Below are 26,010 nucleotides of genomic sequence, written 5' to 3'. Positions count from 1 at the left end.
CATGTTTTTTTTAAAATCCATCTCCCTGTTGATTGATGCCTATGTAGGCATGTTCTCTAACTTACCTACTGTGAGCAGTTCTGCAGTAAGAATTGAAGTGCAAGTATCTCTGTGATACAATGATTAGGAGTCCTTTGAGTGACACCCAGGCATGGTACTGTTGCAGCTATCATATACATGGGCATTTATTAAAAGCAAAGAAAAACAGGACACCAGGTTCATAGAAAACCCTGTGGCTTCATTCACATTGGCCAAAAAGTGGAAAGATGTTAGATGTGCTTCAAGAAGCAGATGAAAAAGACAAGGTGAAAAAAATACACATGTACCACGTTCTCTTCATCCATTCATCTGTTGATGGACAAGGAGACTGTTTCCATTTCTTAACTGGTGTTAATAGTGCAGCAAGAAACGTGGAAATGTGAGTGTCTCAATGGTGTAATGACTTAGAATCCTTTGGGGACACTATAGTTTCATTCAATCATGAAAAAATGCAATCATGACTTCAGGAAAATAGACGGGGCTAGAGATGGTTGAGTTAAGAGAAATAAGCTGCACTGTGAAAGACAAATGTGATGTAGGTGGAATCTATATGCACGCATTTTTAGGACATAAAGGTGGAAAGCAGAGGGAAACCATAAAGGGAGTGAGATGGGGGAACAAGAGAGGTTGTTGGAATACATGCAATCAAAAAATACAAGGGACATTAAAGAGGAAAAGAACCAGCAAGAGGGAGCGGAACAAACAAGAAGCAAGCATAATTACATATGTGCATGAAAATGCAGTAATAAAGCCTGTCATTGTATGCTAACAAAAAAATAAATAATGAAATAATAACACCTGTATTCACTACAGACAGCGAGACTTTCTCTGCACTCACTCTGCCAGTAATTCCTGGGGTGAGTCCAGTGGGTAATAAATAGTCAATTAGATATTATTTTCTAATCTTGCCATTTTCTTCACAGTTTTTACCATGGAAACAGATCTAAAGGAGTCCTGGCAGCCCTGATGGGTGAGCATCCCCTCTGCCCTCAGCACACAGCTGAGACATGGGTGGCACTGAGTGGCAGGTCCTGACTCAACACTCTTCAGAACACTTCTCCCCAAGACTGCAATCAAACCCTTGTTCTCTCTGCAGTAATTAAGATGTGCTGCTGCTGCTGTTTTGAAAAGAATTTAATTTGGTTGAAAATTTACTCTTTTGAGCAATTTTCTTTATACTGGCCCCTAAATTAAGATGTTAGTAGAAATATTTTTAGGTCCAAATGACAGGTCTTAATACTTCCTCTACACATCCAATCTACTCTTTTAAGTAGAGGGAAATTAAGCAGTTTGATGCATAGTTTTTGCCAAACCAAACAATTAGCTTCTGCCAACTTAGAGAATTCAAAGCTTTTTTTTAATTCTTAACATTGCTCTTATTTATCGTAAATATATGTAGGTGCACAAGCCACAGTAAACATGTGGAGTTCAGAGGAGAACTTTTGGGTGTTGGTTCTCCCCTTTAGCTGTGTAAGGCCCAGGGATCAAATTCAGGTCCTCAGGTTTCCAGCTGCACCTTTACCCACTGCAATATTTTGCCAGCCCATCAAGCTATTTCTTCATAGATTAGCATCTTTAAGTGACTTAAACACCCAAGACTCTCTAATGTGGTAGATATTGGGTTGGTATTCTTTTATGATATATCCTTTCTGTAACAGCAGTTTTCTTTTTAGTGTCTATTGTACTTCCCATCTGGTGCTCCATGACGTAAATATTTGTCTTTCTCAAAGCTCTGTGTTCTTTGAAAAGCCCATGGCAGGTGGCGTTGTTATGCTTTGTCCTTTACACTAGTAACACCCGCACCAAGCATTAAATGTGTCTCTACCCATCATGAAGCATGAACACAACTCGAAGACTTCGATGTACTTTATAGATCATTTGCTTCATATTTACATCCAAGGTTGCATGCTTATTTGTAAAGCTGCTTTTTGTACTCAAATGATACAGCCCTAGATTGTGTGTGTGTGTGTGTGTGTGTGTGTGTAACAAAAGCCAGTGAGCATCAATCCATTCACTGTGCAGAAGACTCTTTAGCTCACAAATGAGCTCTACTCATGCAATTTTAATTTCCAGTGACTCTAGGGTGTGAAAGCCAATAAGTGAAGAACCCTCTAAAATCAATGATGGCTTAGTTGCAAATTCATTATGTAAAAGACAGGAAAAGCTTATTTGGCCAAACACCAAAAATGCAGTGAAAGCAGAAACATATTTGGATTATATATTTAATAATCTGCTCACCTTGCATAGGGTTGTAAGTCTCTGATTGCTGTGTGACCGTCCCCCAGTCATGTATGAAACGTATTCAGTGCTACTCTTTCTTCCCTCACTCAGTAACATATTCTCCCTATTTAATATCTTGGGCTCAATCTATTGTTCATAACTAAATTTACTCATTTTCCATGAACAGTGTAGAGGCATACATATCAATTCTGCTCACAAGACTTGCAAATGAGTTTAATAATTTCTGTAAACTAGCTTTGTGTTAGGGTACCTGTTTCGGGGCAATGCATTAACATACTTATTTAAATGCAATCAAGTTTTAATAAGAAAGCCAATGTGTTTAGCACTTCAAAATACTCAGACTGGGAATTCTCTCTGTGCTTACAATACCGTGCTTAAAACATTGTCTACAAGAACATTCTTGCTATAAGAGAAGGCTTTTTAGATTCCTTACTATTATTGTATCCATTTTAGAAAAAAATATTTTTTTAAAATAGTACTACAGAAATCAGTTTATCTAGATGAAAACTCATTGTTATTGGATTAAGAGATTTGGTCTGTAATTCTTCTAAATTGACAGTTAAATTTTTTTATTTTGTCAATTTAATTTTTCTATTAAGTAGAAATGTGTGTGTTTGACTATAAAATCTGACTTTTGTAGCATTTACTATTTCATTCTCTCAAAGAAAATGGAAACAATTATCACATAACTAGTTATATTTGTTTGTTTTGCGTTATCTGCTGTGATTTTTATTAATTAAATTTATTATCTGACAGTTCCATATGCGTACATGGTTCCTTTGATTACTCTTACTCCCACACTCTCTTATTCCACGTAGACCTCTGCTGCCTTCTGTAGTTCATTTCCTACTTTCTGGTCTTTTTATTTTATTTTGTGACCCACTGTGGTTATCCAGGGCCATCTACATGACCTTGGGTGTGGAATTAACCACTGGAGCCTGGTGAGTTCATCAGTGGCTACCAAACTGAAGACAGTGACTCTCCTTTCTAGCATCCTCCAGTGGAAAATAGTTCTCCAGGGGGGCAGTTAAGACAGTGTTGGGAGCTCTGGCCAGCTTCTGTCTCCGACTTCCCAGCATTTGCTCAACTGGCCAAAAGTTCAAACCTACAGTGGCAGAAAGGCGTGCTCATAGATTCCATATGTGACTTGACCCCAGGAGGGCTGTTCTGAAGACAATCTTTCACATACCAACAGCAGAGACTAATCCTTGACTCGCACCATCATACCATGGTCAGAAGGAAGGCCATTTACCTCTCATAGAAGGTAGCAGTCTGTCCTCATTGGAACAAATTGCATTACCTTGTGGAGATGCATAAATTTTCTCCACCCAGAGTCTGCCTCAAACCAGTACCCAGTGGACTTAAAAATAGCTGAGTATTATCTCTGTGACAAAAAGAGTTGACATTCTAGCTTGAGGAGTAAAGATTCATTCAGCGTCAAGATTTCAGTTTATTGGCCTTGGTTCCATTGACTCTGGGCTTGTGGAAGGGAGCATGCAGATGAAGTTTGTCCTTTCATGGTACACAGAGTAAGGAAAGGACCAGAGAAGGAATGGCTTTCAAACCCATTAGTGAGCAACATCCTTAAGTAGGTCTGTCCCTTTAAAATTCCCACACCTTCAAAACAGAACACTGTGAGCCTGTGGGAGACATTTTATTTTCAAAACACAGTATCCTAGCCACTGGTCAAAGTCTCGTGACCACCTCATCATGTGAAATTTATTTAGCTCCTCTCAGAGTCACCAAGATCTTCACAGCTCCAAAGTTGTTCAGAAGTCAAAACGCTGTAGCTAGAGTTTTCCTGCCTGGCCCACAGTCAGGACAAATCTCTCTCACCTGCCAGTCCCACAGCCTCTCAAACCCAACCAAGTAAACACAGAGACTTATATTGGTTACAAACTGTATGGCCGTGGCAGGCTTCTTGCTAACTGTTCTTACAGCTTAAATTAATCCATTTCTATTAATCTATAAGTCTATACCTTGCCACGTGGCTCGTGGCTTACTGGAGTCTTCACATGCTGTTTCTCATCGTGGCGGCTGGCAGTGTCTCTCTGACTCAGCCTTCCACTTCCCAGCTTTATTCTCCTCCTTGTCCCGCCTACACTTCCTGCCTAGCCAATGGCCAAACAGTGTTTTATTTATTGACTAATCAGCAACACATTTGCCATACAGAACATCCCACAGCACTTCCCCCCTTTATTTTTTTTTTCAAAAAGGAAGGTTTTAACCTTAACAAAGGAAAATTACATATAATTTGGGAATTTGGGCGTAGCTTCTCTTACTACTTCCTGCTGGAGGGGGGGCGCTGTATCTTATGGGGACACAAAGAAAATTTAAGGATCATGGAGTAGTCCGTGAGGCTGTATTATCTGAGCCAGTTGCCTTGAAACCATTCTGGATGTTGGATCATCTGGGCCATGGTGTCATCAGAGACCTTTCAGGGGGTCTTGGCTGGTCAAATCTGATGTATCTTAATCTTGAACAAATCCATAGCCTCTGGCTTTCTGTGGGAACAAAAGAGACTCTTTTCCAAAGCAACATATCCTTATATCCAAATTTTGAAGTCACGGTATCTTTAAAATATACATTTTGGCATAACTCAACAGCTTTTACAATCAAATGTTTTTCTGCAGTTAAAAATCCCAAAGACAACACAATCCAGATTCTCTGTGTAATATTCATCTTCACGTGGCTTATTTTTTATATTAATTTTACTGTCTCTTTAAAGATTTTATTTTTTAAAACTATGTATTTGTTTTTATAACTGTATATATCACCTTTTTTGTCTCTTTTAAGCCTATGTACATTTTTACACACATTGTAAACTATTACATCTGAATCTGTCTTATTGTGAATCTATTGCTTTAAACTGCAGCAGCTGTGGCTGCTGGCTCTGCCCACCTCAGCTTCCCAACATGGCCGTGGTTTACCACCAGCTCTGGGAGCTATCGTGGGTCTATGCTTTTATCCAAGCAGCGTGTAGCCCAGAAACTTCTTTTTTTTTATTTTGTACTAGCAAAGGCTAAATTCACCACGCAGCTTAATGTGCCACTTGCAGAGGCCTCATTCCCGCCATACTGCAGGTCAAGGGCACATGCTAGGAACCCACCAGTAGCTCAAACCAGCAGCTGCTGCTCATTTGAGAGAGACAATTAGGAACTGTTTTTAGCTCCGTTTTAGAATCTTTTTTCTCAGTTTTTAGGTGGAAACTCTTGCCACCACGTTGGACGCCATTTGTAGCTAGAGTTTTCCTGCCTGGCCCACAGTCAGGACAAATCTCTCTCACCTGCCAGTCCCACAGCCTCTCAAACCCAACCAAGTAAACACAGAGACTTATATTGGTTACAAACTGTATGGCCGTGGCAGGCTTCTTGCTAACTGTTCTTACAGCTTAAATTAATCCATTTCTATTAATCTATAAGTCTATACCTTGCCACGTGGCTCGTGGCTTACTGGAGTCTTCACATGCTGTTTCTCATCGTGGCGGCTGGCAGTGTCTCTCTGACTCAGCCTTCCACTTCCCAGCTTTATTCTCCTCCTTGTCCCGCCTACACTTCCTACCTAGCCAATGGCCAAACAGTGTTTTATTTATTGACTAATCAGCAACACATTTGCCATACAGAACATCCCACAGCAAAACTCAGCATCTCTTCTGAGACTCAGAGAACTCTTAATTGTAGTCAGCATCATAAAAATACTTGACAGAGCTCATGCTCCACGACAAAGTAAACATTTCCATTTTTTCCACAAAGAGGAAAGGGGACAGAGCATGGAGGGATAGGACCGAAACAAGATTGGAATCCTGCATTGCAAACATTAAATCCTTTAGATTTTTTTGGAAGAGAGGGCACCTGTGAGGAGGCGGTACCCTCAGCAGGCTTGAGCAGCCCTGTCAGATGGACTGGCTGTTTTCTGCCCAAGTGACCCTTCCTTTGAGTTGGTGCCATTCATACACTCTCTTCAGCAGGCAGTCCACAGTCCTGCCATCTCCATCATCCTGAAGGTCCCCATTACAGCTTAGCCCTCGTCTCACAGCATCATGCAAGCGAGGATCCTGACCCTCTCATAAATTGCCCGGACGCTGGAGCTTTTCTCTGAAATCTGGGTGGAAGAATCTATTACCTCATAACTCACGCATTGTGCATGCCAGCAAAACCAGCGTCACATGAATAACGCCAGGGTCTGCAGCCAGCTGCAGCAGTGACCTGCATCCCTAGCACTGTGGCTACAGGGATTTCCAAGTGCTTGGTTAGATGAGCCCTGGGAACGTTTTTCTGGGTGGCCCTGCTCATGCAGAACATCCTGCAGTTCTCAGAGTCTTCTTTCAAAGGAGTAAAAACCTTTGCACCATTGATTCATGGACATGGAGTCCAGCTAATTCTTAAAATGCCATGAAGATAACTTCTAATTCTATAATATCTCCTGTTGTAGAAAAATGAGGTTTTTCTGTTTTAGTAGACTTCCTCTTCTCTAAGAGTCTACAGAAAAAAAAATCATTTAGCTTTGTTATTCTTCAGAACCTAAGAATTCTTCCTAGTTTTCCAAGAAAATTTACTTATTTTAATTTTCTAATTTACCTGGAGCTACATTTGTACACTATTATTGCAGAAACACTTCACATTTCATGCTTTTCACAATGTTACTTTTATTATTTTTTATATATCTCCTTTCAGCTTTATTGAAACATAATTTGTAAAAATGTATATCTTTGTGATACATAAGATGATTTGTGTATGATGAATTTGTTGCTGAAAATAATTTAACAATAATAATTTAGCATCTTAATTCAATGCATGAATCATCCCCTTGGAAGAAAAAAATAAAAGAATTACTAAAGGGAGATTCTTATTTTTCTTTTACTGAAAACAGATTTTTTTCATATAATATGTCCTGATTATGGTTTACCCTGCCTCTACTCCTCCCAGTTCCTCCTCACCTTAAAAGGGGGTGTTACTTTTATTTTTGTCCTTAATTTTAAACGTTGTTTTCTTTATTTTATGTGTACGGATGTTTTGCCTACACTTATGTCTGTATGGAGTATGAGTGCAGGCCTGAAGCCAAAGGAAGCCAGAAGAGGGCGCTGGATCACCTGCGATTAGAGTTATAGATGGTTGAGAGCCGCCATGTGGGAACTGAGGCCAGGTCCTCTGAAAGAGCAGCCCAAGCTTTTAACACTGAACCGTCGTCTCTCTACACCCAGTAGGTTGTTTTCAAACGTGCTGTATATGCTTAGGCAATGCAGGCCTCACCTTTGAATGTCCCTTATGAACTTTATTGTCCCTTGTCTCAGCTCTACCATTAATAAAATGATAATATCGCCTGTTGTCTTGTTCTTCACCACAGATAGGCATTTCGCCATTAAGAGGGAGACTAGAGGCTGGGTGGTGATGGTACACACCTTTAATCCCAGCACATGGGAGGCAGAGGCAGGTGTATCTCTGTGAGTTCAACACTAGTCTAGTCTACAGAGAGAGTTCCAGGACAGCCAGGGCTACACAGAGAAATCCTGTCTCAGAAAACAAACAAAACAAAACAAACAAAAAAGAGGGAGACTAGCTAAAGTATCAGAGGCACATATTAAGTCCATGTACATTGAGACATCAAAACAGGTAGACACAAATCTAAAGAATGTGTCCTTGCATACTCCTGTTTCTAGAACCTGGCTGTTATGCAATCAGACCTAGAATACCTTCTTGATCAAACAATAACTGATCATAATTTTGACATTTTAAATATTGGTGGCAATTTACATTGTTTGGCATTCAAAACGCTGCCTAAACCTTCATGAAAACAAGACAATCCCCACTCCATGAAAATCGTTTGGTAATGTTCTCTTTGCCTTCTATTCAAATTTGACTTTAAAATCTCAACAAAAATGCTACATCCAGATTCCTTACAAAGCTTGCAAGATCTCAGAAATTAAAGAAATAAAGTGTACAACAAGGGACAGTTTGAAAATCAGTAAAAGTCTCTATGTCTTCAGCAGAGCCTTGCTGGAACCCTTTGTCATTGCTAAGATTTCTCATTCATGAGTCTAGGGACAAGGAACCCACACATCCCTTCCGTAGTCACAGGATATGAGAGCCCCAGGGACTCCTGCTATGGCATCTGAATTCACGGACATTTGAAATAAGAGTGTTTTCTAGGTTGTATTTTCAGATGGCCTTACTTGGTCACTGTAGGCCGGGATGGGGTGGAATGGGGACCGCTGTGCCTCCCCTGTCAGACCTGATCTGGCTTTTCCCAGGTATATTTTCACTTTCCATTCACAACACTGGGCTGATTGAATTTCTAGTACTCGGGGGATGATTTCAATAGACATTGTATGTATGTATTTGTTTGTTTACTAAATTTTAATTATGTACATCATAGGAGAGCACTTTATGAAAGCACGTGATGCACTTTAACATATTTTCCACACTCACAGTCCTCCCCTTTCCCCCCCCTCCTGAGTCCTCTTCCTTCCCCAGTTCTGTCTCTGTACTCATGTTACCGATATGTACACACACACACACACACACACACACACACACACACATATGTAAACATCTAGGAGCCACAGATGAGAGAAAACATGTTTGTCTTTCTGAGAATGGCTTGGTTCCTGTAATGTGATCATCTTCAGACACATCAATTTCTCTGTCAAACAACATAATTTCCTTCTTTATGGCTGAAGAAAATTCTATTATGCATAAACATCATCCTTTCTCTCCCCATTCCTCTGTGGATGGATACCTAGGCGGCTTATTGCATAATTTAGTTATTGCGCATAGTGCCCCAATAAACATGGATACACATGTTGCTGCTCAGGAAGGACCCAGAGGTCTCCTAGAGGCTACACTATTCTTCCTTGTCCACCACAACTACGTAGTAAGACCCCTGAGCTGAAGAAACCTCACACTTTGGCTGCAGGTCACAAAAATCAACATAAGCTCATCTGGAAACTTGCTCTGTGCTGGCTAGCTTTTATGTTCCAGAAGGTGCTACGCAGGGTTCTGGGGGAGAAAGGTTATCAGTGGTCTCACTCAGAAGTTGACCCTGCATCCTGCAATGCCCGTCTGATAGGCAAGATGTGCCTATAGGCACGATAATGACATGACCGTTACAGGGCGACCAACAGCTGTCTGAATGGATCTGAGGCCTGCTCTGCATGAAGGAATCTCATGCCTGGTACTGTCATCCTGGTCAAAAGCTCATGACTGGGGAGGTCATAAACCCTATCTTAGTTAGGGTTTTTTATTGCTGTAAAGAGACACTGTGACCACTGCAACTCTTACAAAGAAAGCATTTAATTGTGGTGGCTTGCTCATAGTTCAGGGATTCAGTCAATCATGGCAGGGAGCATGGTAGCATGCAGGCAGGCATGGTGCTGGAGAAATAGAGGAGTGTCCTACACCTTGCAGGCAACAGGAAGTCAACTGTCTGTCACCCTGAGTGATGTTTGAGAGAAAGACCTCAAAGCCCACTCCCACAGTGACACACTTCCTCCAACAAGGCCACACCTCCCAATAGTGCCACTCCCTTTGGGGGCCATTTTCTTTCAAACCACCACAATTGTTGTGAAGAGACACCATGACCATGGCAACTTTCATAAGGAGAACATTTAGTTGGGTGTCTCGCTTACAGTTTCAGAGGTTCAGTCCATTATTGTCATGGCAGGGAGCATGGCAGTGTGCAGGCAGATGCAGCCCTGGAGAGGTAGCTAAGAGTCCTATATCTCGCAGGCAACAGGAAGTCAACTGTGACACTTAAGCAAATGAAACCTTAAAGCCCACCTCCACAGTGACACACTTCCTCCACCAAGGCCACACCTACTCTAACAAATCTACACCTCCCAATGGTGCCACTCCTTTTGGGGGCCATTTTCTTTCAAACCACCATGGCCCCTAAGCTGGAACCTGCTAGTGTTATTTTGCTAAATGAACATGTTGTCAAACTGTCTTCCCAAAATTCATGTTTATGCCCATAGATGCCCACTGCTCTCAGCCCTGGTCGGAGAAGCTTGTTTTGCAGTGGGCAGCTGTTGGTGCAGAGACTCATCAGCTGGGCAGGGTGCTGAGAATAAGAGGCTGAGTGCATAGTTCTGGGTGGGACATTTTTATGATTCCCTCTTCTCCCAGGTTCAGGAACCATCTCAGAAGAGTGGGTGGGGAGAGTGTAGAAGGGGAGGAGGGCTGTGGACCACTGTTTTCTGGACATGACATGGCTGCAATCATGTACTCACAGCAGCTTTGGTAATGGCAACCAAATTCTGGCATGGGTTGGGCTTTACTCCCCAGCCTGGGGCAGTTGGCGCTGTTGGAGAATAGTCCTGTAAGTCCATGCTTTCCATGCTCTTGAGGATGACCCTACATCACTAGATAGACAGCATTAACTGGACTTAGTGAATTATCAAACAATAAAAATAAAAAGGACACAGGTTGTGGGTAGATGGTGGGCTTCATTAGAGGTGAATAGGTATTAGATATGATTTCATTTCTGTACACATATGAAATTCTCAAGAGTAAAGACAAACTGTAACTTAAAGCAGTGTGCTGTGACATGTTGATTTGCAATCTTTGGGGCAAACACTGAGACATGTTGAAGCTCAGTCACATGGTAGCTCTGTTTTTAATTTCCCAGGGAACTTCCACGCTGGTTTCCACGGTGACTGGACTGGTTCCACACCGTACCGGCAGAGTGGATGGGTCCCCTTGGTTCTCATCCTGACAGCATTTATTTTTATTTGTTTTTGTGGTGATAGCTCTTCTGACAGGAGTGACAGGGATGTTGTCAGAATGGCTGCCATCCTTCTTGATGCTGCATGAACTGAGAACGTTTGTGTCCTTTCTCCTGCTTGAGTTGATACCATATACCTAAGTTAGGGCCCTGAGAAAGTTAAAAATTACCATATACCCATTATTAAGAAGTAGATAGTACAATAAAAAAGATTAGTTTGGAATAGTATTGCCAAATCAGATTAAAATGGGAAACTGTAAAGTTGTCATCTCAGGTTTGAAGATTTTGGGGTGGGGGTGCTACTATAATCAGATAACTCTGTGTGGACTTACCAGAGTCATGGAGTTAAGTAGGAAGGACAAAGGAAGAGAGAGAGGAAAGGAAGAGAAAAGGAAAAAGGGGAGAATTGGAAGGAAGAAGAGAAGAAAGCCAAGAAGGGGAGAAGTGGAGGGAGGGAGGAAATAAGGAAAGAAGAGAAAGAGGAATGGATGGAGAGAAGGGGGAGAACAAAGAAAAGACGGAGCTGGGGTGAGGGAGGGAGGAAAAGATGGAAGGGAGGGAGAGACGGAAGAAGGGAGAGAGAGGGATGAATTGGAGAGAGAGGGAAGAAGGGAGGAGAGAAAGGAAGAGGAGGAAGGAGGAAAAGGAAAGAGAGGAAGGACGAGGAGAGACGAAGGACAGAAAGATGAGGAAATGGAAAAAGAAACAGGCACCCCTCTCAGGAGCCGCTGGGTTGGTGGGAGGTTTGGGTCTGACTCTCAGCTTGTGCAGACACGACTCTGGAACTGGTAAGGCTGGCCGCCTGGCTTGTGCCCTGCAGTGCGGTCTGCAGTGTGCCCTGCAGTGTGCCCTGCAGTGTGGTCTGCTGTGTGGACTACAGTGTGGACTACAGTGTGGTCTGCAGTGTGCCCTGCAGTGTGCCCTGCAGTGTGGTCTGCAGTGTGCCCTGCAGTGTGGTCTGCTGTGTGGACTACAGTGTGGACTACAGTGTGGTCTGCAGTGTGCCCTGCAGTGTGCCCTGCAGTGTGGTCTGCAGTGTGCCCTGCAGTGTGGTCTGCTGTGTGCCCTGCAGTGTGCCCTGCAGTGTGGTCTACAGATGCGGCAGGGATGACTGGACACCTCATGCAAAGCACATGCAAAGAGACCCTGCAGTCTGCAGGAGCCAGACCCAGGTGCTGCTGCCCGATGCAGCAACTTCCAGTGCAGTGGGCATTCTCACCACATCTCCACAGTCAGGATTTAATACTCAGGAAAATAAAAAGAAAAAAAGAGAGACTTGGTTTTCTGCTTTAATTTCCACAGACGTGTCTATATGACACATTAATTCATTTGAGTAATGATTTTATTCTTCTGGCATTTTTTTCTACTCTCCTCCACACACAGCCAGTGAGTGCCCTTTGTCATCCTGTTGTCTGAAGTACAAAACAAGCTTAAGGTGTGAGTATAAGCAATGGAATCCAAAGATGAAAGTAAGAATAACGATCCACTCATCACAGCATCAGCAAAATGTTCATGTATGTTTGAGGGGAAACAAAGGTCTCCCAATAAAAATTAAAGAAGATACAAGCAAATAGGCTTGCATCCCGTGTTTCTAGACTAAGAAGAGGGCAATTTTCCCCAATTTGATTTGTAATTTCAATTCAGTTTGTAGAAAAATTCCACAGACTTTTAGTCCATGGAAACTAACAAACGAGTCTAAACATCTATATGAAGATGCTGAATGCACACAAGAACCAAAGAAATTTGGGGACAGACAAAGGAGGACTTCCACTTACAACCTCTTAATACAAGACTCCTGCTGTCAGATCAGTATACACAGACATATGGACAATTGGGACAGAACTGTGAATCCAGAAATAAATATTTATATTTATAGTCATTTTATTTTTGGCAAAGGTACCAAAAATAATCGCTGGAGGAAGGAGAGTCTGCTCACCAGATGGTGCTGGGACAACTGGATGTCACGTGCAAATCTCAGACCGCACCTTGCACCACCCACAAAATTCACTCAAGGCAGAGACTTCAGTGAGGTATCTAAAATGATAACCTATGGAAGAAAACACAGGAGGGCAATTTTCAGCTTCGGCATTAGGCAACGATTTCTAAGACAGGATGTTAAAGGGACCATTTATCAAGGAAGAATGATAAACCCACCAACACTCAAAATTCACATATCAAAACACTAACATTCAGCCAATGAGAAGATGAACATTAGGTGGGAGAAAACACTTGCATCCTAGCAATTCAATAGAGAGTTAAAAAGAACACCTACAGCTCAATAAATCTATAAAAAAAAGACAAAACAGGGCAAAAATAAAGACAAACACACAGAGGGCTGAGTGCCATTGGCTAAAACACCCAAGAAACAGTGTTCAGCATCATTAATCATTTGGAAAAGGAAATTTGACCCACAATGAGAAGCTGTTTACAAAGATGTTCTAACTAACAAGGTGGTCCCTAGCAAATGTTGGACAGGACACAGCCAACAAAGCAATTTGTACAGCGTTTCTGAGAATGTCAAATGGTATAACTTCTCTAGAAAAGAGTTAGACAAATTGCTCACACAGGTAAACAACAAACAAACAAAAACACCTGAGGACCCAGAAATTCTACTGTTAGGGGTCTACTCAAAACAAAGTCAAGCCAGTCAACCCTCCAGCACAAAATGGGAAGGGCTCCAGAGCCCCCTCCCTCAACTGAGATGCTACTGACAGTTGATGGCTTGATGGAGAGGAAGTAGGATCTTTTTAAGGGTGTGACAGTCCCTTAGGTTAATCCTGCTCCAGGTTATGGCTCTCCACGAGTGTATGGGCATAATAAGCTAGGCTCAATGGGTTAGTTGAAATAAAATTTTTAAAGGAGACACGATATTGGGAGGAAGCAAGTGATAAGGGATAAAACTGAGAAAAATTAGGGAAGGAACAGGGGCTGAATATGATCAAACTATGTTGTATGCATGTATAAAATTTTCAAAGAATTAATAAAATTATTATATTATGAAGAATGAAATTATATTCACATTAATATGTGAATATGAATATTCATAGCATATTTCTAGCCAACATTCCAAGGTGAAAAAGTATGTTAACCCACCAGGAATGGGTCTAAAATCTGTATATTACACAATAGAAAATGTCATTGCAGGAAGAGCAAAGAACTGGTATGTCCTCCATTGTGGAGTGTAGCTAGAGTTTTCCTGCCTGACCCACAGTCAGGACAAATCTTTGTCACCTGCCAGTCCCACAGCCGCTCAGACCCAACCAAATAAACACAGAGACTTACATTGCTTACAAACTGTATGGCCGTACCAGGCTTCTTGCTAACTGTTCTTATAGCTCAAATTAATCCATTTCTATAAATCTATACCTTGCCACATGGCTCGTGGCTTACCAGCATCTTCACATGCTGTTTGTCATGGCAGCAGCTGGCAGTGTCTCTTTCCGCCTTCCTGTTCTTTCTTTTCTCCTCTCTGTTAGTCCCGCCTATACTTCCTGCCCAGCCACTGGCCAATCAGTGTTTTATTTATTGACCAATCAGAGCAACACATATGCCATACAGAACATCCCACAGCAGTAGAGGAGTATGCTAAGTTGGAAAAGCCGGACATCAGAGAAGATGAAGTTTATGACTCCATTTTTGTCAAATGTCCAAGAAAGGTAAACTTATAGGGATGAAACAGAATGAGGGGACCCTAGCACAGTTTTGCTCTCAATGGATAGTTGGGTTTTTAACAGATGGCTGAAAGCATTCCGGGATTGTTTTTGATGCTGGCTTTCTCATATGGCAAAGTGCTCAAAACAACTGAATCATACATTTGAAATAGGTGAATTTCTTGACATATCAAATGTCCCTTAGGATAGTAGTATCCATTGGGCAGATTAATTAATTTGGGTGTTAATTGGTTTCTTTCCTTTACTCAAACAGAGGCCAGTAGATCACATGAGAACATGGCTAATCACCAGGGCAGGGTCTGCTTTTCTGTCTGCACAAGGTTCTGGAGCTCATTTGGTAATTCTCAGTTATGGCTTTGGAGTAGTAAGTCTGCATGCCTACAAAGAACATCATCTGCGGCTAGCATAAAAAATGAAAACCAAAGAGCACTTGGTCTGTTCTTTGCAAGAAAAACTGGGGAAGTAGGGGCAGAGATCACCTCACTAAGCACTGTGTGGCACCTATCAGTGCTGAGTGGACATACCAGATCCAGTGTGAGCAAACAGCATGTGACCCAGTCAAACCACAGAGGCGGTGCCAGCTCTGAGTACTGGTCCTGTGGCTCTGCCAGGCCAGACCCAGATGGGAGGTTTAACACCCTCTGCTGCTATCTTGATGTGCTGAATAACGCCTTAGCAGGGAGCCTCTATTTTCATTGTTTTCACCGAGTCCTGCAAATTAGAATCCAAAGAAAACAGATGTCAGGAGGGAAGTGGTCCTTCCCAGATCCGGTCTGCCTTAGCTGGTGTCCACTATTGAAATCTTTCCTCCTCTTGCCTGATAAGTTAGAAAAGCAAAAACAGGCATCTTTTTCCACTGTGTCCAAGTGAGTCAAAGAATTTGTGCAAACATCTAACTCAGATTCTTTGTTCATATAAGCGTGTGCGTTTTCATTTGTGTTTGTGTTTGTGTGTGTGTGTGTGCACGTGTGCCACATAAGATTCTTTTTTTTCACTTGCCTGTATTAGCAGATGATTGGTTTTTCTTTTTTCTTTCTTTCTTTCTTTCTTTCTTTCTTTCTTTCTTTCTTTCTTTCTTTCTTTCTTTCTTTCTTTCTTCCTTCCTTCCTTCCTTCCTTCCTTCCTTTCTTCCTTTCTTTCTTTCTTTCTTTTTTTTTTCAAGACAGGGTTTCTCTGTGAAACAGTTCTGGCTGTCCTGGAACTCACTTTGTAGACCAGGCTGGCCTCAAACTCACAGAGATCCATCTGCCTCTGCCTCCTGAGTACTGGGATTAAAGGCATGTGCCACCACTGCCTGGTTCTTATTTATTTTTATACAGTATATTTTGATCATATTCTTTTCTTTCTCCCAACTCCCACAGATCATCTTCACCTCTCTATCAACCCAACTTCATCTTCCTTTCATTCTCTTCCCCATGAAAAAGAAAATAAAAAGAAAATGAAAATCAAAATAAACCAAAAACAAAACAAAACACAAAAAACCCAATAAGACAAAAATTACCAAACTAAAAACAAAAAGCACATGCAAAAATACAAAAAGCATGGAGTCCATGTGTTTTGGTCAACAGCTCCTGGCATGGGGCCTGTCCTAGAGTGTTTGATATATCAGTGTCTTTCCACTGGAGAAAATTGATTTCTCCTTTCCCAACAGGTATCAACTGCAAATAGCTTCTTGATTAGAGGTGGGCTTTACATCCACTTCCATCTCTTTACAGTGGGGTTTTACAGACTTGAACTTTTGCAAATCTTGTGTATGATGTTACATTCTCTGTGATTTTGTTTGTGTATCAGCCTTGCTGTGGCATGTGCTCTCGTACATATTTGCAAACACACAAACACTCATATTATGTTTTTCTTTCACTTTTTTCAGTCATGGAATTAGTTGATTGACATCATCTTCCTTCTTTTAGTTTCTTAGTTAAGTCCTTTGTGAACAGCAAGTCCTTTATTTAGTCATTGCAGATCACCAGGTTCTTGTGAAGCAAGACAAGCTAGCACAGACTTCACTGCTGGGCGCACACCCAGCTTCATCTTGCCAGCCTGGGAAGGCCGTAGACAAGCTATGCACCTGTCCGCTTCTGAGGGACGGGGGAAGAGCAGCTGTCCACAGGCTGACTACCGGAAGCTACTTCACTCACACTTGACACTTGTGGGGAGAGGAGCAGGAGAAGGAAGAATGCCAGACAGGAGCATAGCATTTGCCTTGAAACGAAATCTGTAAATGACGCTGTGTTAAGCCCACTCTTGAAAAGGGCTGCTGTCTGCTAATGAGGCTGAGCCATTCTGCAGTCACATGAAGACCATCAAATGCACCACACGTGGACAACACACACTCAGATGTATGCTTTCTAAATCAAAGGCTTCTTGCTTTCACCTTCATTTTTAAGTAAATCTTTCTCTTTTCTCATCCTTGCCATCCTTCCTTCTCCTTATTTTCTCTGTGTGTCTCTTTCTCTCTTTGTGTCCCTCTCCATGGGACACACACACACACACACACACACACACACACACAGAGAGACAGAGAGACAGAGAGACAGAGACAGCGACAGAGACAGAGAGAGACAGAGAGACAGATAGAAGAGAGAGACAGAGAGACAGATGGAAGAGACAGAGAGAGGAATTTCCTTGATTAATTTAGTGCTGACTTGAGGGCCCTGCTCTGCCCCTGCTTCATCTAGGGAATGGATTGTGATTGATCACTAGTGTTGCCCCATGGGTTGGGAGTACTGATCAAATCAATGTGTGTGTGTGTGTGTGTGTACGTGTGTGACTATATATTTGATTTTGTCGTGGGCAAAGCTTGGAACACAGAACCTGGACTAAAACCTTAGGCATGTCACAAGGTAGCTGAGACAGAGACCACCTGAGCACTCGGGCTGTGCATCCTCTCTGCATCCTCCTCCTGTGGAGCATTCCTGTTCCTGGGATCGTACTCAGGACCCAGCTCAGTGGGCCTTGTCTGCAGGGAGTGAACCCTGCCTCCTAGCTCCTGTCACTCTGTTCTCGACTTCGCTGAATTCTCGTATTTTAGATGCTAACATCACATACAAGCTTTCTACTCCTAACCATGTCTGTCCTTTAAGCCTGTGTTTCATCTGTTTACTGAGATACACAGGATCCGTAACAAGGTCTGGGAAAATGCCATTTTCTAAAGAACTGTCAGAGACTGGCCTATGGTTGGGCTGTCCCATGCTGCTTCTAAAGATTGTTTATTTGTTCATATTGATTCATCAATATGGCTTCATTGTACATATCAGGGCACTAATAAAGATCAAATCATCAGGCATGTGTGTGAGACCAAGAGAGACACAGAGATAGTTATGCTCACATTATCTCTATTGTGGGGAACATGATAATTTCTGTCAGGTAAATGGCCACTATTTTTAGATGAGTTTGTGGTAATGTTCTAGGATGTTGTAATAGCATGGCTTCAACCAGTGGGTTTTGAACAACAGGGATTTGTTATTTTACAGCCAGGGGTCTGAAGGCACAGTGTTGGTGGACCATGCTCCCCGTGACACCTGCTGTGATGAGGCTCTGTGGCCTCCAGTGGTCACTGGCAATCTTGGGCATTCCCCAGCTTGTAGATATGTCACCCCATCTTTGCCTCCCCAGGGACACCTCTCTATCTCCTCACAGCTACCTTCTTCTGAGTGTCCCAGGCACATGGGCTTAAGGACTCAGTTCCACTAGGAATTCATCTTAGTGTGACTCATATTTTTAAGACTATTTCCAAGGAAGGTGACATTTTGAGGTTACAAGAGTTAAGAGTTCAACATATCTTTTGTTCTTTAAAGACACAATTTAAACCACAACAGAATCATTCTTTAACAATTTTAAGTCTATTCTCCTATATGCAATATTTCTAAAATGCTTTTCACTTGCAGCAGTAAGTATGCCTTAAATTCTGAATAGCAGATTTAAATTTTTCATGTACATTTACAACTTAATGATAAGGGTTTAATAGATAAAATTATCAGATTTTGCTTTTTTTATATTTAAAAAACCATAGTTGGTGTTGTAGTTTGAATGAGGATGGGCCCCCATAGGCTCATATATCTGAATACTTGGTCCCCACCAGTTGGTGGAACTGTTTGGGAAGGATTAGGAGGTGTGGCCTTGTTGGAGGAAGTGTTGTCACTAGGAATGGGCTTTGAGGTTTCAAAAGTCTCACACCATTTCCAGCCCCCACCTCATCCTGCCCTGTGTTTATGAATTCAAGATGTAAGCTTGCCTGCCCATGCCATACTTACACCATGATGGTCCTGGACTCTCACCCTCTGGAATCTTGAACCCACAATACATGTTTTCTTTTATAATTTGGTCATGGTGCATCTTCCCAGAAATAGAGGAGTAACAAAGACACCTAGCTTTCCTAACATTTAACAATTAGCATGCATGGTTAAATAAGAACAGTTCAGTGTGCATTTTTAATTTGTTTTGATTAAATTTCACTTAAGACTAAATGCCAATGTGCCAGTATTATCAACAACAGCATACAACATCTGGGCAGTATTCAAGCATCATATAATACCAAAACCGAGTTGTAAATAAGATATTAATAAAGTAAAAACCAATGTTTTGAATGGTTTGAAATGCATTGGTGAATGCAATTTCAGCCATATGGTTACTCTCTTGCTTTGCCTTTATTAACAAAATAGTTATTTCTATTTATATTTTTTCTTTGTATATAGTAATAGAAGATTGTTTTGTGTGACAAAATTCTAGTAAAGTATCACGTTTATCCCATTTCTGCAAGAGTCCTGAGCATAAGAAATGCTAAAATTCAAAGAGCCATCATCAGCAAAATTGCTGCCTCTCATTAGCTTGACTGATTCTGTGATTAATGGTCCGGCTGGCAATCACCAGATATGAAATGGAAAGCAGTGGAGGGCTGATAATAATGTACAATCCATTCTATCACCAAGACAAGAAGGACACAGCATGTTCAATACATCCGATGTGCTGCTGCAACTATAACTTCTGCTGGATGAATGTGAGCAAAGGTGTGACTTCAATTTAAAGCTTGGAGCAATCAGCTCTCATCACAGAAGTGACTGTGGCAGCTGGCATTTTCTTTTTCCTGGATATGTCTTTTGTTGGGGCATATTCATTTCCAAGGAAACAAAATGAAATATACAAATCAAGTCCCCAATTCCATTTGGATGAAGAGCAGTGACCATGCACCAGATGCCCAATACTTCAATCCAGCGGGCAAAGTTTGCACAAAGCGTGTTTTCATTGCCTGGGTGTGACGAAGCATGAGAACCCTTGATGCTTTTTGAAGGGAAAGGGTTTAGAACGATTCTCCTCATCAGATTGATAACTGTCAAGAGGATATTGATTGATACTTGGTAGGGTGGTTGTTTGGGCTATTTAAGATGATGTTTAGAATTTTTTTTGCTGTTGTTGTTGTTTTGTTTTGTTTTTTATTTCCTTTTCATATGTTTCCAAATGTAAGTATACTGTCATCCAAAATCCTACTTTATGCCTTGTTTTTTGTGTGTCTGCCATCTGAACCAGAGATGGTTAGTTTAAAGGAAATCACTTATCTAATTCAGCCCCAAAGAATCCCAGCAAACGCATGCACAGTCCTATTCTCAAGCCTGGCTGACACAGCCCAAGCTCGTCCCCCAAACACAGCATCAAGCCAAAGGAAATGAAACACTTGGTAGTATCCAAAAGAGGAAAGTCAGTAAGAACAAATTCAAGTGGACGCCTGACCGCATGGTTTAAGCAAGTCAAGTGCCACATCACCATCAACACTACCTTACAATAGTGTTCCTTTTGAAAGTGCAAACAAATTATAAGAGACCTTCCTAAACGTGTTTTCTACATTTCTGTTTGGTTTCATCTTTGCTGCTTGTTTATTTGAATACCAAGTATTGACACTGACGGAAAGAAACATGTTGGCAAAAATGTGAATTCTGGAAATACTGTACCTGTTTCAAGATAAGTATGTTTAATGTACACATGCATAATTGAGTAATTTCAAGTAGAAACGTTTAGATCTATTCAGCAAAGCTTTGATTCCATTCAAAAACCACAATTTACTAAGATTATATTTTTCTTTCATAAGGATACACTTCTTAAATATGTATTTAAATGTTTATTAATTTAAAATATTACTTTTATTTATTTGTTTTAAAATGTGTTAAATATCTCTTTAATATATGTTCTCTGTAGAATTATCTTAATATGTTATCATTAGCATATGGACCAAGTATATAAGGTAAAATAGTACTTGGCTATATTTAATTCTTAGATCCTAAGCAAGTCCTGGGCCACCCAGTGTTGAGGGATTGTGATAAATGGTTAAAATGTATTGACCAGACCATGACATCTGGGCTTCAACTTTGCTCCACCAAGACCAGTTTTAAAATGAGTGTTGCTCAAATGACGACATGAAAATGTGGGGCATAAAACCTGTTAAATTATTCTGACGGAATATTACTGAAAATCCCCGACAGCATTTGGAGTTTATGACTCTGTTCACCTGTTATCCTGATAATATAGTGTGCTCCCCTTTGTTAGCTTGTTGTCTGGATTTCTACCTCATCATGCAACTGAAACACTGCTAGTCAGGCTGTAAGATGCAAGGACATGGGCTTTTTTTTTTTTTTTTTTTTTGCATGCAAGCACAACACACAAGCTGAAGAAAGAGCTCACGAATTTGAGAGGAGAGGGAGGCATGAAAGGAGTTGGAGGTGGGAGGAGAGGAGGGAAAATGGTGGAAATACAGTACTCCTACCTGAAATTCTCAGAAAGAATTAAGAAGAAAAACAATGGGGTTTTATTCATAGTTTACCTTGGAAAGGGCAGCCGCACAGTGCTCTACTCAGCTGGAAGAGCACGTGGAGCTCCAGCACGTGAGCATTCACCGTTGCCCTGGGATCAAGAAAACCTGCTTATCTGGCAGTCCAACAAAAATATGTTTGTGGACTCACTTTGTGTTTTAGGGGTACTGTTGGGTCATTTAAAAACCAGCATCATGCTTCTTTATGATTTAAGGATGTAGAAACAAAAAGTACGTCAATAAAACGTGCACTTATCCTAGAAGATGGGGAGGCTGTAGGCTCTTCTGTGGTCTGGCCAAGGAAGGACCCAGGAGGCACCCATGCAAGGGCAGAAAGCATCCGTAGCGGAACCGGGGCCCCGGGCAGACTCTCCTGGCATGCTGCTGGGTTTGTCAGCCACACCCTTCTCTTTTATAAAATAAGACTATAAGACATCTCAGTGGATAGAGGGACTCACTTCCAGACCAGATACCTGAGTTCAATCCTGGGCCCCATGGTAGAAGGAGAGAACTGACTTCTACAAGTTGTTCTCTGACCTCCACATGTGCATTGCTGCACACACACACACACACACACACACACACACGCACACACACACACACACACACACACACACACACACACACACACACAATGAATGTAACTAAAATAAAAATGACATTAACTTTGGCCATTCTTCACACCTTTTTTTTTTTTTCTGGAGCTGAGGACCGAACCCAGGGCCTTGCGCTTGCTAGGCAAGCACTCTACCACTGAGCTAAATCCCCAAGCCCTCTTCACACCTTCTGAATTATGTATGACATGAATTCATATGTTTGAAAATGAACATTATGTTCGAAGGAAGATATACAGAGACTAGTCACATAAGCTGGCACCATTACCAGGGCTAGACGGGACATAGGCCCTAGGAGAGAACCTACTGCTATTACTGTGCAAATGAGCACTGGAGTGGACCAACTCCTAATGGTTTACCATTACACACACCCCCAGCAATGCATCTCTTGACCCTCATCAGAGAAGCTTCGTTTTGCAGCAGACAGTAATTAACACAGAGCCCACATCGCCCACATCTGGTCAAAGTATAGATAAGAAGAGACTGGGGAGTGCTCAGTTCTAAGTGGGACATGTATATCACACCCCCTCCTGCCAAGGATCCGGGGTCATTGCTGAAGAGGGAGCAGAAAGATGGTAAGAGCCAGAGCTGGTGAATGACGACAAAGAAACAGTATTTAGTACAGTTTCTGAACACAGCTGAGCAGGTGCACATATGAACTCATATATATAAACCATGGGCAAGCTCAAAACAGAGAAAATCCCAGCATGGTGGGGGTAGATGAGCACCAAGTCCCCCCCCAACCAGGGGGCTCCTGAAAATAGCTGTGGGGACTGGGAGCTTGTTTTCTCTAAGGGTGTAGCCCTTGGTAGCTCAACCCCGTTCTGGTAGACAGAACATGAGGACACAAGTTGTGTAGGTGTGGCAGGGGTATTGATCTGGGGGAGTTGGGGAAGAAAGGATGAATATGATCAAAATATAATGTATGGGATGAATATGATCTAAATATAATGGACGAAAGAATCAATAAATGTATTTTAAGAGAAGAAAGATACACATACAGAATGAAGATCAGATGCCAATATGCTTTTCAGAAATAAAAAATAAAATGATGAAATGCAGTACATATTCTGAAATAAATAAAAATAAATAAGAGCATTGGTATATGTGAATGTTTGTTCCTTTACTCTTGCCTGCTGCCTTTGCATCAGCCAATGTGATTCTGCATCTGAAAGGCTTTGAACGCAAGGCCAATAGCACTTTGGGAAGCTCCTGTGAGTTTGGTCTACGGACTTTGGGACACTGGGCTGCACTGTAACCTTCTTCTGCTTCTTCATGCATGAGGAACCTCAGGTTCTTGAAGACTAAATAAGAGGTTAAAACCGCAGCAACAACTGGGGGATATTATTACTATTATCATTACGTTCTTATAAAGTATTTGTAGCTTCCCTAAATACAGACCAAGCATTATATACACCATCCATCTTCCGTGTGAAGGAGTGGCCTTGCTCCTGGGTCCTCAGTATGGCACTGCCAGCATACACTAAGCTTGTGCCCAGCTGCATCCGGCTGATTTCTGCATTGGTGCTGACAGCATCCAGTTGTGAGGACTAAGAAGGTGAGAACAAGGACCTGGCACATGTAGCAACTGCACGGTGAGAATCAGGCCCATGTGGTGGTGGCTAGTGATGTAACACTGGCCCAGGCTGAGGTGAGAGCGAACAGAAGCCCCAGCTGGCAGACCCTGGAGTTGGTGAACAGCATGATCGGGATTCTACGGACCGGATCTTTCAGCGCCATCACTAGACATCTTCACATCTTGTTGTCTTCCTGTAAGTGCAGCAGCAGCTACGCTATATAACTGGGCCTTTAAAGAGCTGTTTGTAACATACTGTATAAATTCCTAAAGTGTGTACACCTCAGACGCGTTAATTAAAAGGGCCTGCTGGTAAAAATAAACACATATGCTGCTCCTCACCCACCCTTTAGGGGGTCAGCGGTGGGGAAATCCTGCTGGCTTCTATTAATTGGTGTCCAAAATTTTAACAGGAGCTGTCTCATGATCTTGTTTGGCCTTGGCCATCTGGCCCTCCGAGCTCACTTGCCAGCAAGCAGCCAACTTCAGAGGCACAGAAACGTGTCTTCTGATGAGGCTGACTTTTCGGAGACCACCTTGCCACACATGTGTGCGCACAAGGATTTTCCACAATTCACTAGGCAAGCTGTGTGTGTGCTTATTTACACGGTCTTTTAGATTAAGTCTGGTGTCACCAGATTTCAAAGTAACTACAAAATGAGAGTTTTCACATGTCAGGTAGAATTGGGAACCATCAATAATGTGTTTTGTACTTTGGTCAAAGACAAAGAAAAACACTCTGAATTTTTGTATTTGTGACTCACATATGGCAATGTCATGTTGTGTGTTACATGTACACACATACATATGTATAGGTGCATATGTAACAAAAATTAGTGAGAAAAGAGGCCATGAATATAAAAGAGAGCAAGGAGGGGAATATGGGAGGTTTTGGAGGGAGGAGAGAGAAGGGGAAATAATGTAATTATGCTATACTTTCTAAAGATAAAATTTTTTAAATGGGCTAGTTAATTTCCACATATTTGTGGGTTTTTTGCCTTCAGATTTCTTCATGTTACTGATTTCAAATTCTATTACATTGTGTTTCACGAGGTCATTTTTTTGTAACTTCAGAATTTTTGTAGCTTGTTTTGTGGCCTAAAATATGGATTGGTCTTGGAGAATGTTCCACATATGTCAGAAAAATGTGTGTGCTTGGTTGGGTCAATAATTTTGTATAACTCTTTGAAATACAGTTGATTTATAGTATGTTCAAGCCTCTTGCTTTTTGTTAACTGATGTCTGCATTTTATCTACTGTTGAAAGTAGGGTGTTGAAGCACTCAACTATTACAGTGGAACTATTTCTGTCTGTGTGCCTACCAGTGTCTGCTCGTGTGTTCCAGGCTGTGTTGTTTGGTGCACGCACGTCTGCCATGGTAGCGTCTTCCACACAGACAGTCCCACCATTGTGTACTGCCTCCCTTTGTCTCTTTCTAACTTCCTGTCTTTTGTCTTATGTTAATGTTGCTGCACAAAGAACTCTCTGGGTCCCTGTGTCCACTGAATCTCTTTGCACACTCCCACTTCTATCAGACATGTATGAGTTTGTGTATTTGGATGTATAGCTGGTCTCCTGTGGAATTATACCTTGTGCATCATTTTCTCACCAGCTCAGCACATCTCATTTGAAAAGATTAGTTCACATACAGTATCTTCGGTTTGCCACCGAAAGAGACATATTGCTTATGTCTCTTTCCCCCTCTCTTGTCTCCACTGCTTCCTAGTTTTGTGTTTGAATATGAAATATAAATTACACATACATTACATAATAATGCTTTGTGTGTTGAGATGCCGCCTGCATGTACAAAAACGTTAATTTCCTTCTTCTGGGTTGTTTATGCCTTTCCATAGGTGACTTTTACGTTCTGTGTATGCTCATGTGCTTATGAACACATAATGACAACCACGTTCATTTGGTGCACACAGTTTACAAACTCATCGTAAATTCTGGAGAAGGTATTTTGAAGGGTCACAGCGGTAGCCTTTCAAAAATAATTTGGTTTAGAAAAGAATAAAAAAAATCACTGAGAACAATGAAATATTCTTTATTATAGTGCACCACACGCTAATACCATTGAACACTAATTAAACTTGAGTTCTTGACTGCTTTGACTGCTTCTGCGTCTCTTAGGATGCCTTGGACATCAGGGTACAGCACTGGCTAGTACTTTTTATGTAACAAAGTTTAGCCATGTTCATAAAGGTCCTCACAAATATCTAGTGTGAGTTTCACATTAAGACACAGATAAAAGAAAAAAAAATATTTTCTAACTCAGACGTTTTGCTTCCACAGTGAAAATAAAGACCAGAGCTTGGTGACTCCTTTTTTCCCCGACCACAGAACTCTCTGGTG

At 41.6% G+C, this 26,010-nt stretch overlaps 2 protein-coding genes across 3 annotated transcripts in view; both read left to right on the top strand.

Annotated features, from left to right (window-relative positions):
* The window catches only part of Lig4 (DNA ligase 4), a 140,396-nt gene extending 137,357 nt beyond the window's left edge, over nucleotides 1–3,039 (top strand). For both annotated transcript variants that reach the window (XR_008221357.1, XR_008221358.1), the window contains one exon: nucleotides 963–3,039. The gene's annotated coding sequence lies outside the window, so the exon portion shown is untranslated. The remainder of the gene's footprint in view (nucleotides 1–962) is intronic.
* Nucleotides 3,040–11,683: 8,644 nt separating this feature from the next.
* On the top strand, nucleotides 11,684–12,109 carry LOC128119443 (small cysteine and glycine repeat-containing protein 2-like). The gene has a single exon (XM_052752831.1). It carries the CDS (start codon nucleotides 11,684–11,686, stop codon nucleotides 12,107–12,109), a length of 426 nt encoding a protein of 141 aa, XP_052608791.1.
* The last annotated feature ends 13,901 nt before the right edge of the window (nucleotides 12,110–26,010 follow it).

The sequence above is a fragment of the Peromyscus californicus genome, unplaced genomic scaffold (genome assembly GCF_007827085.1).
Source record: "Peromyscus californicus insignis strain IS unplaced genomic scaffold, ASM782708v3 Scaffold_23__1_contigs__length_62951481, whole genome shotgun sequence".
Classification (NCBI taxonomy): Eukaryota; Metazoa; Chordata; class Mammalia; order Rodentia; family Cricetidae; genus Peromyscus; species Peromyscus californicus.
Note: the sequence above shows the minus strand (reverse complement) of the source record. Positions and strands in the feature narration are given on the sequence as shown.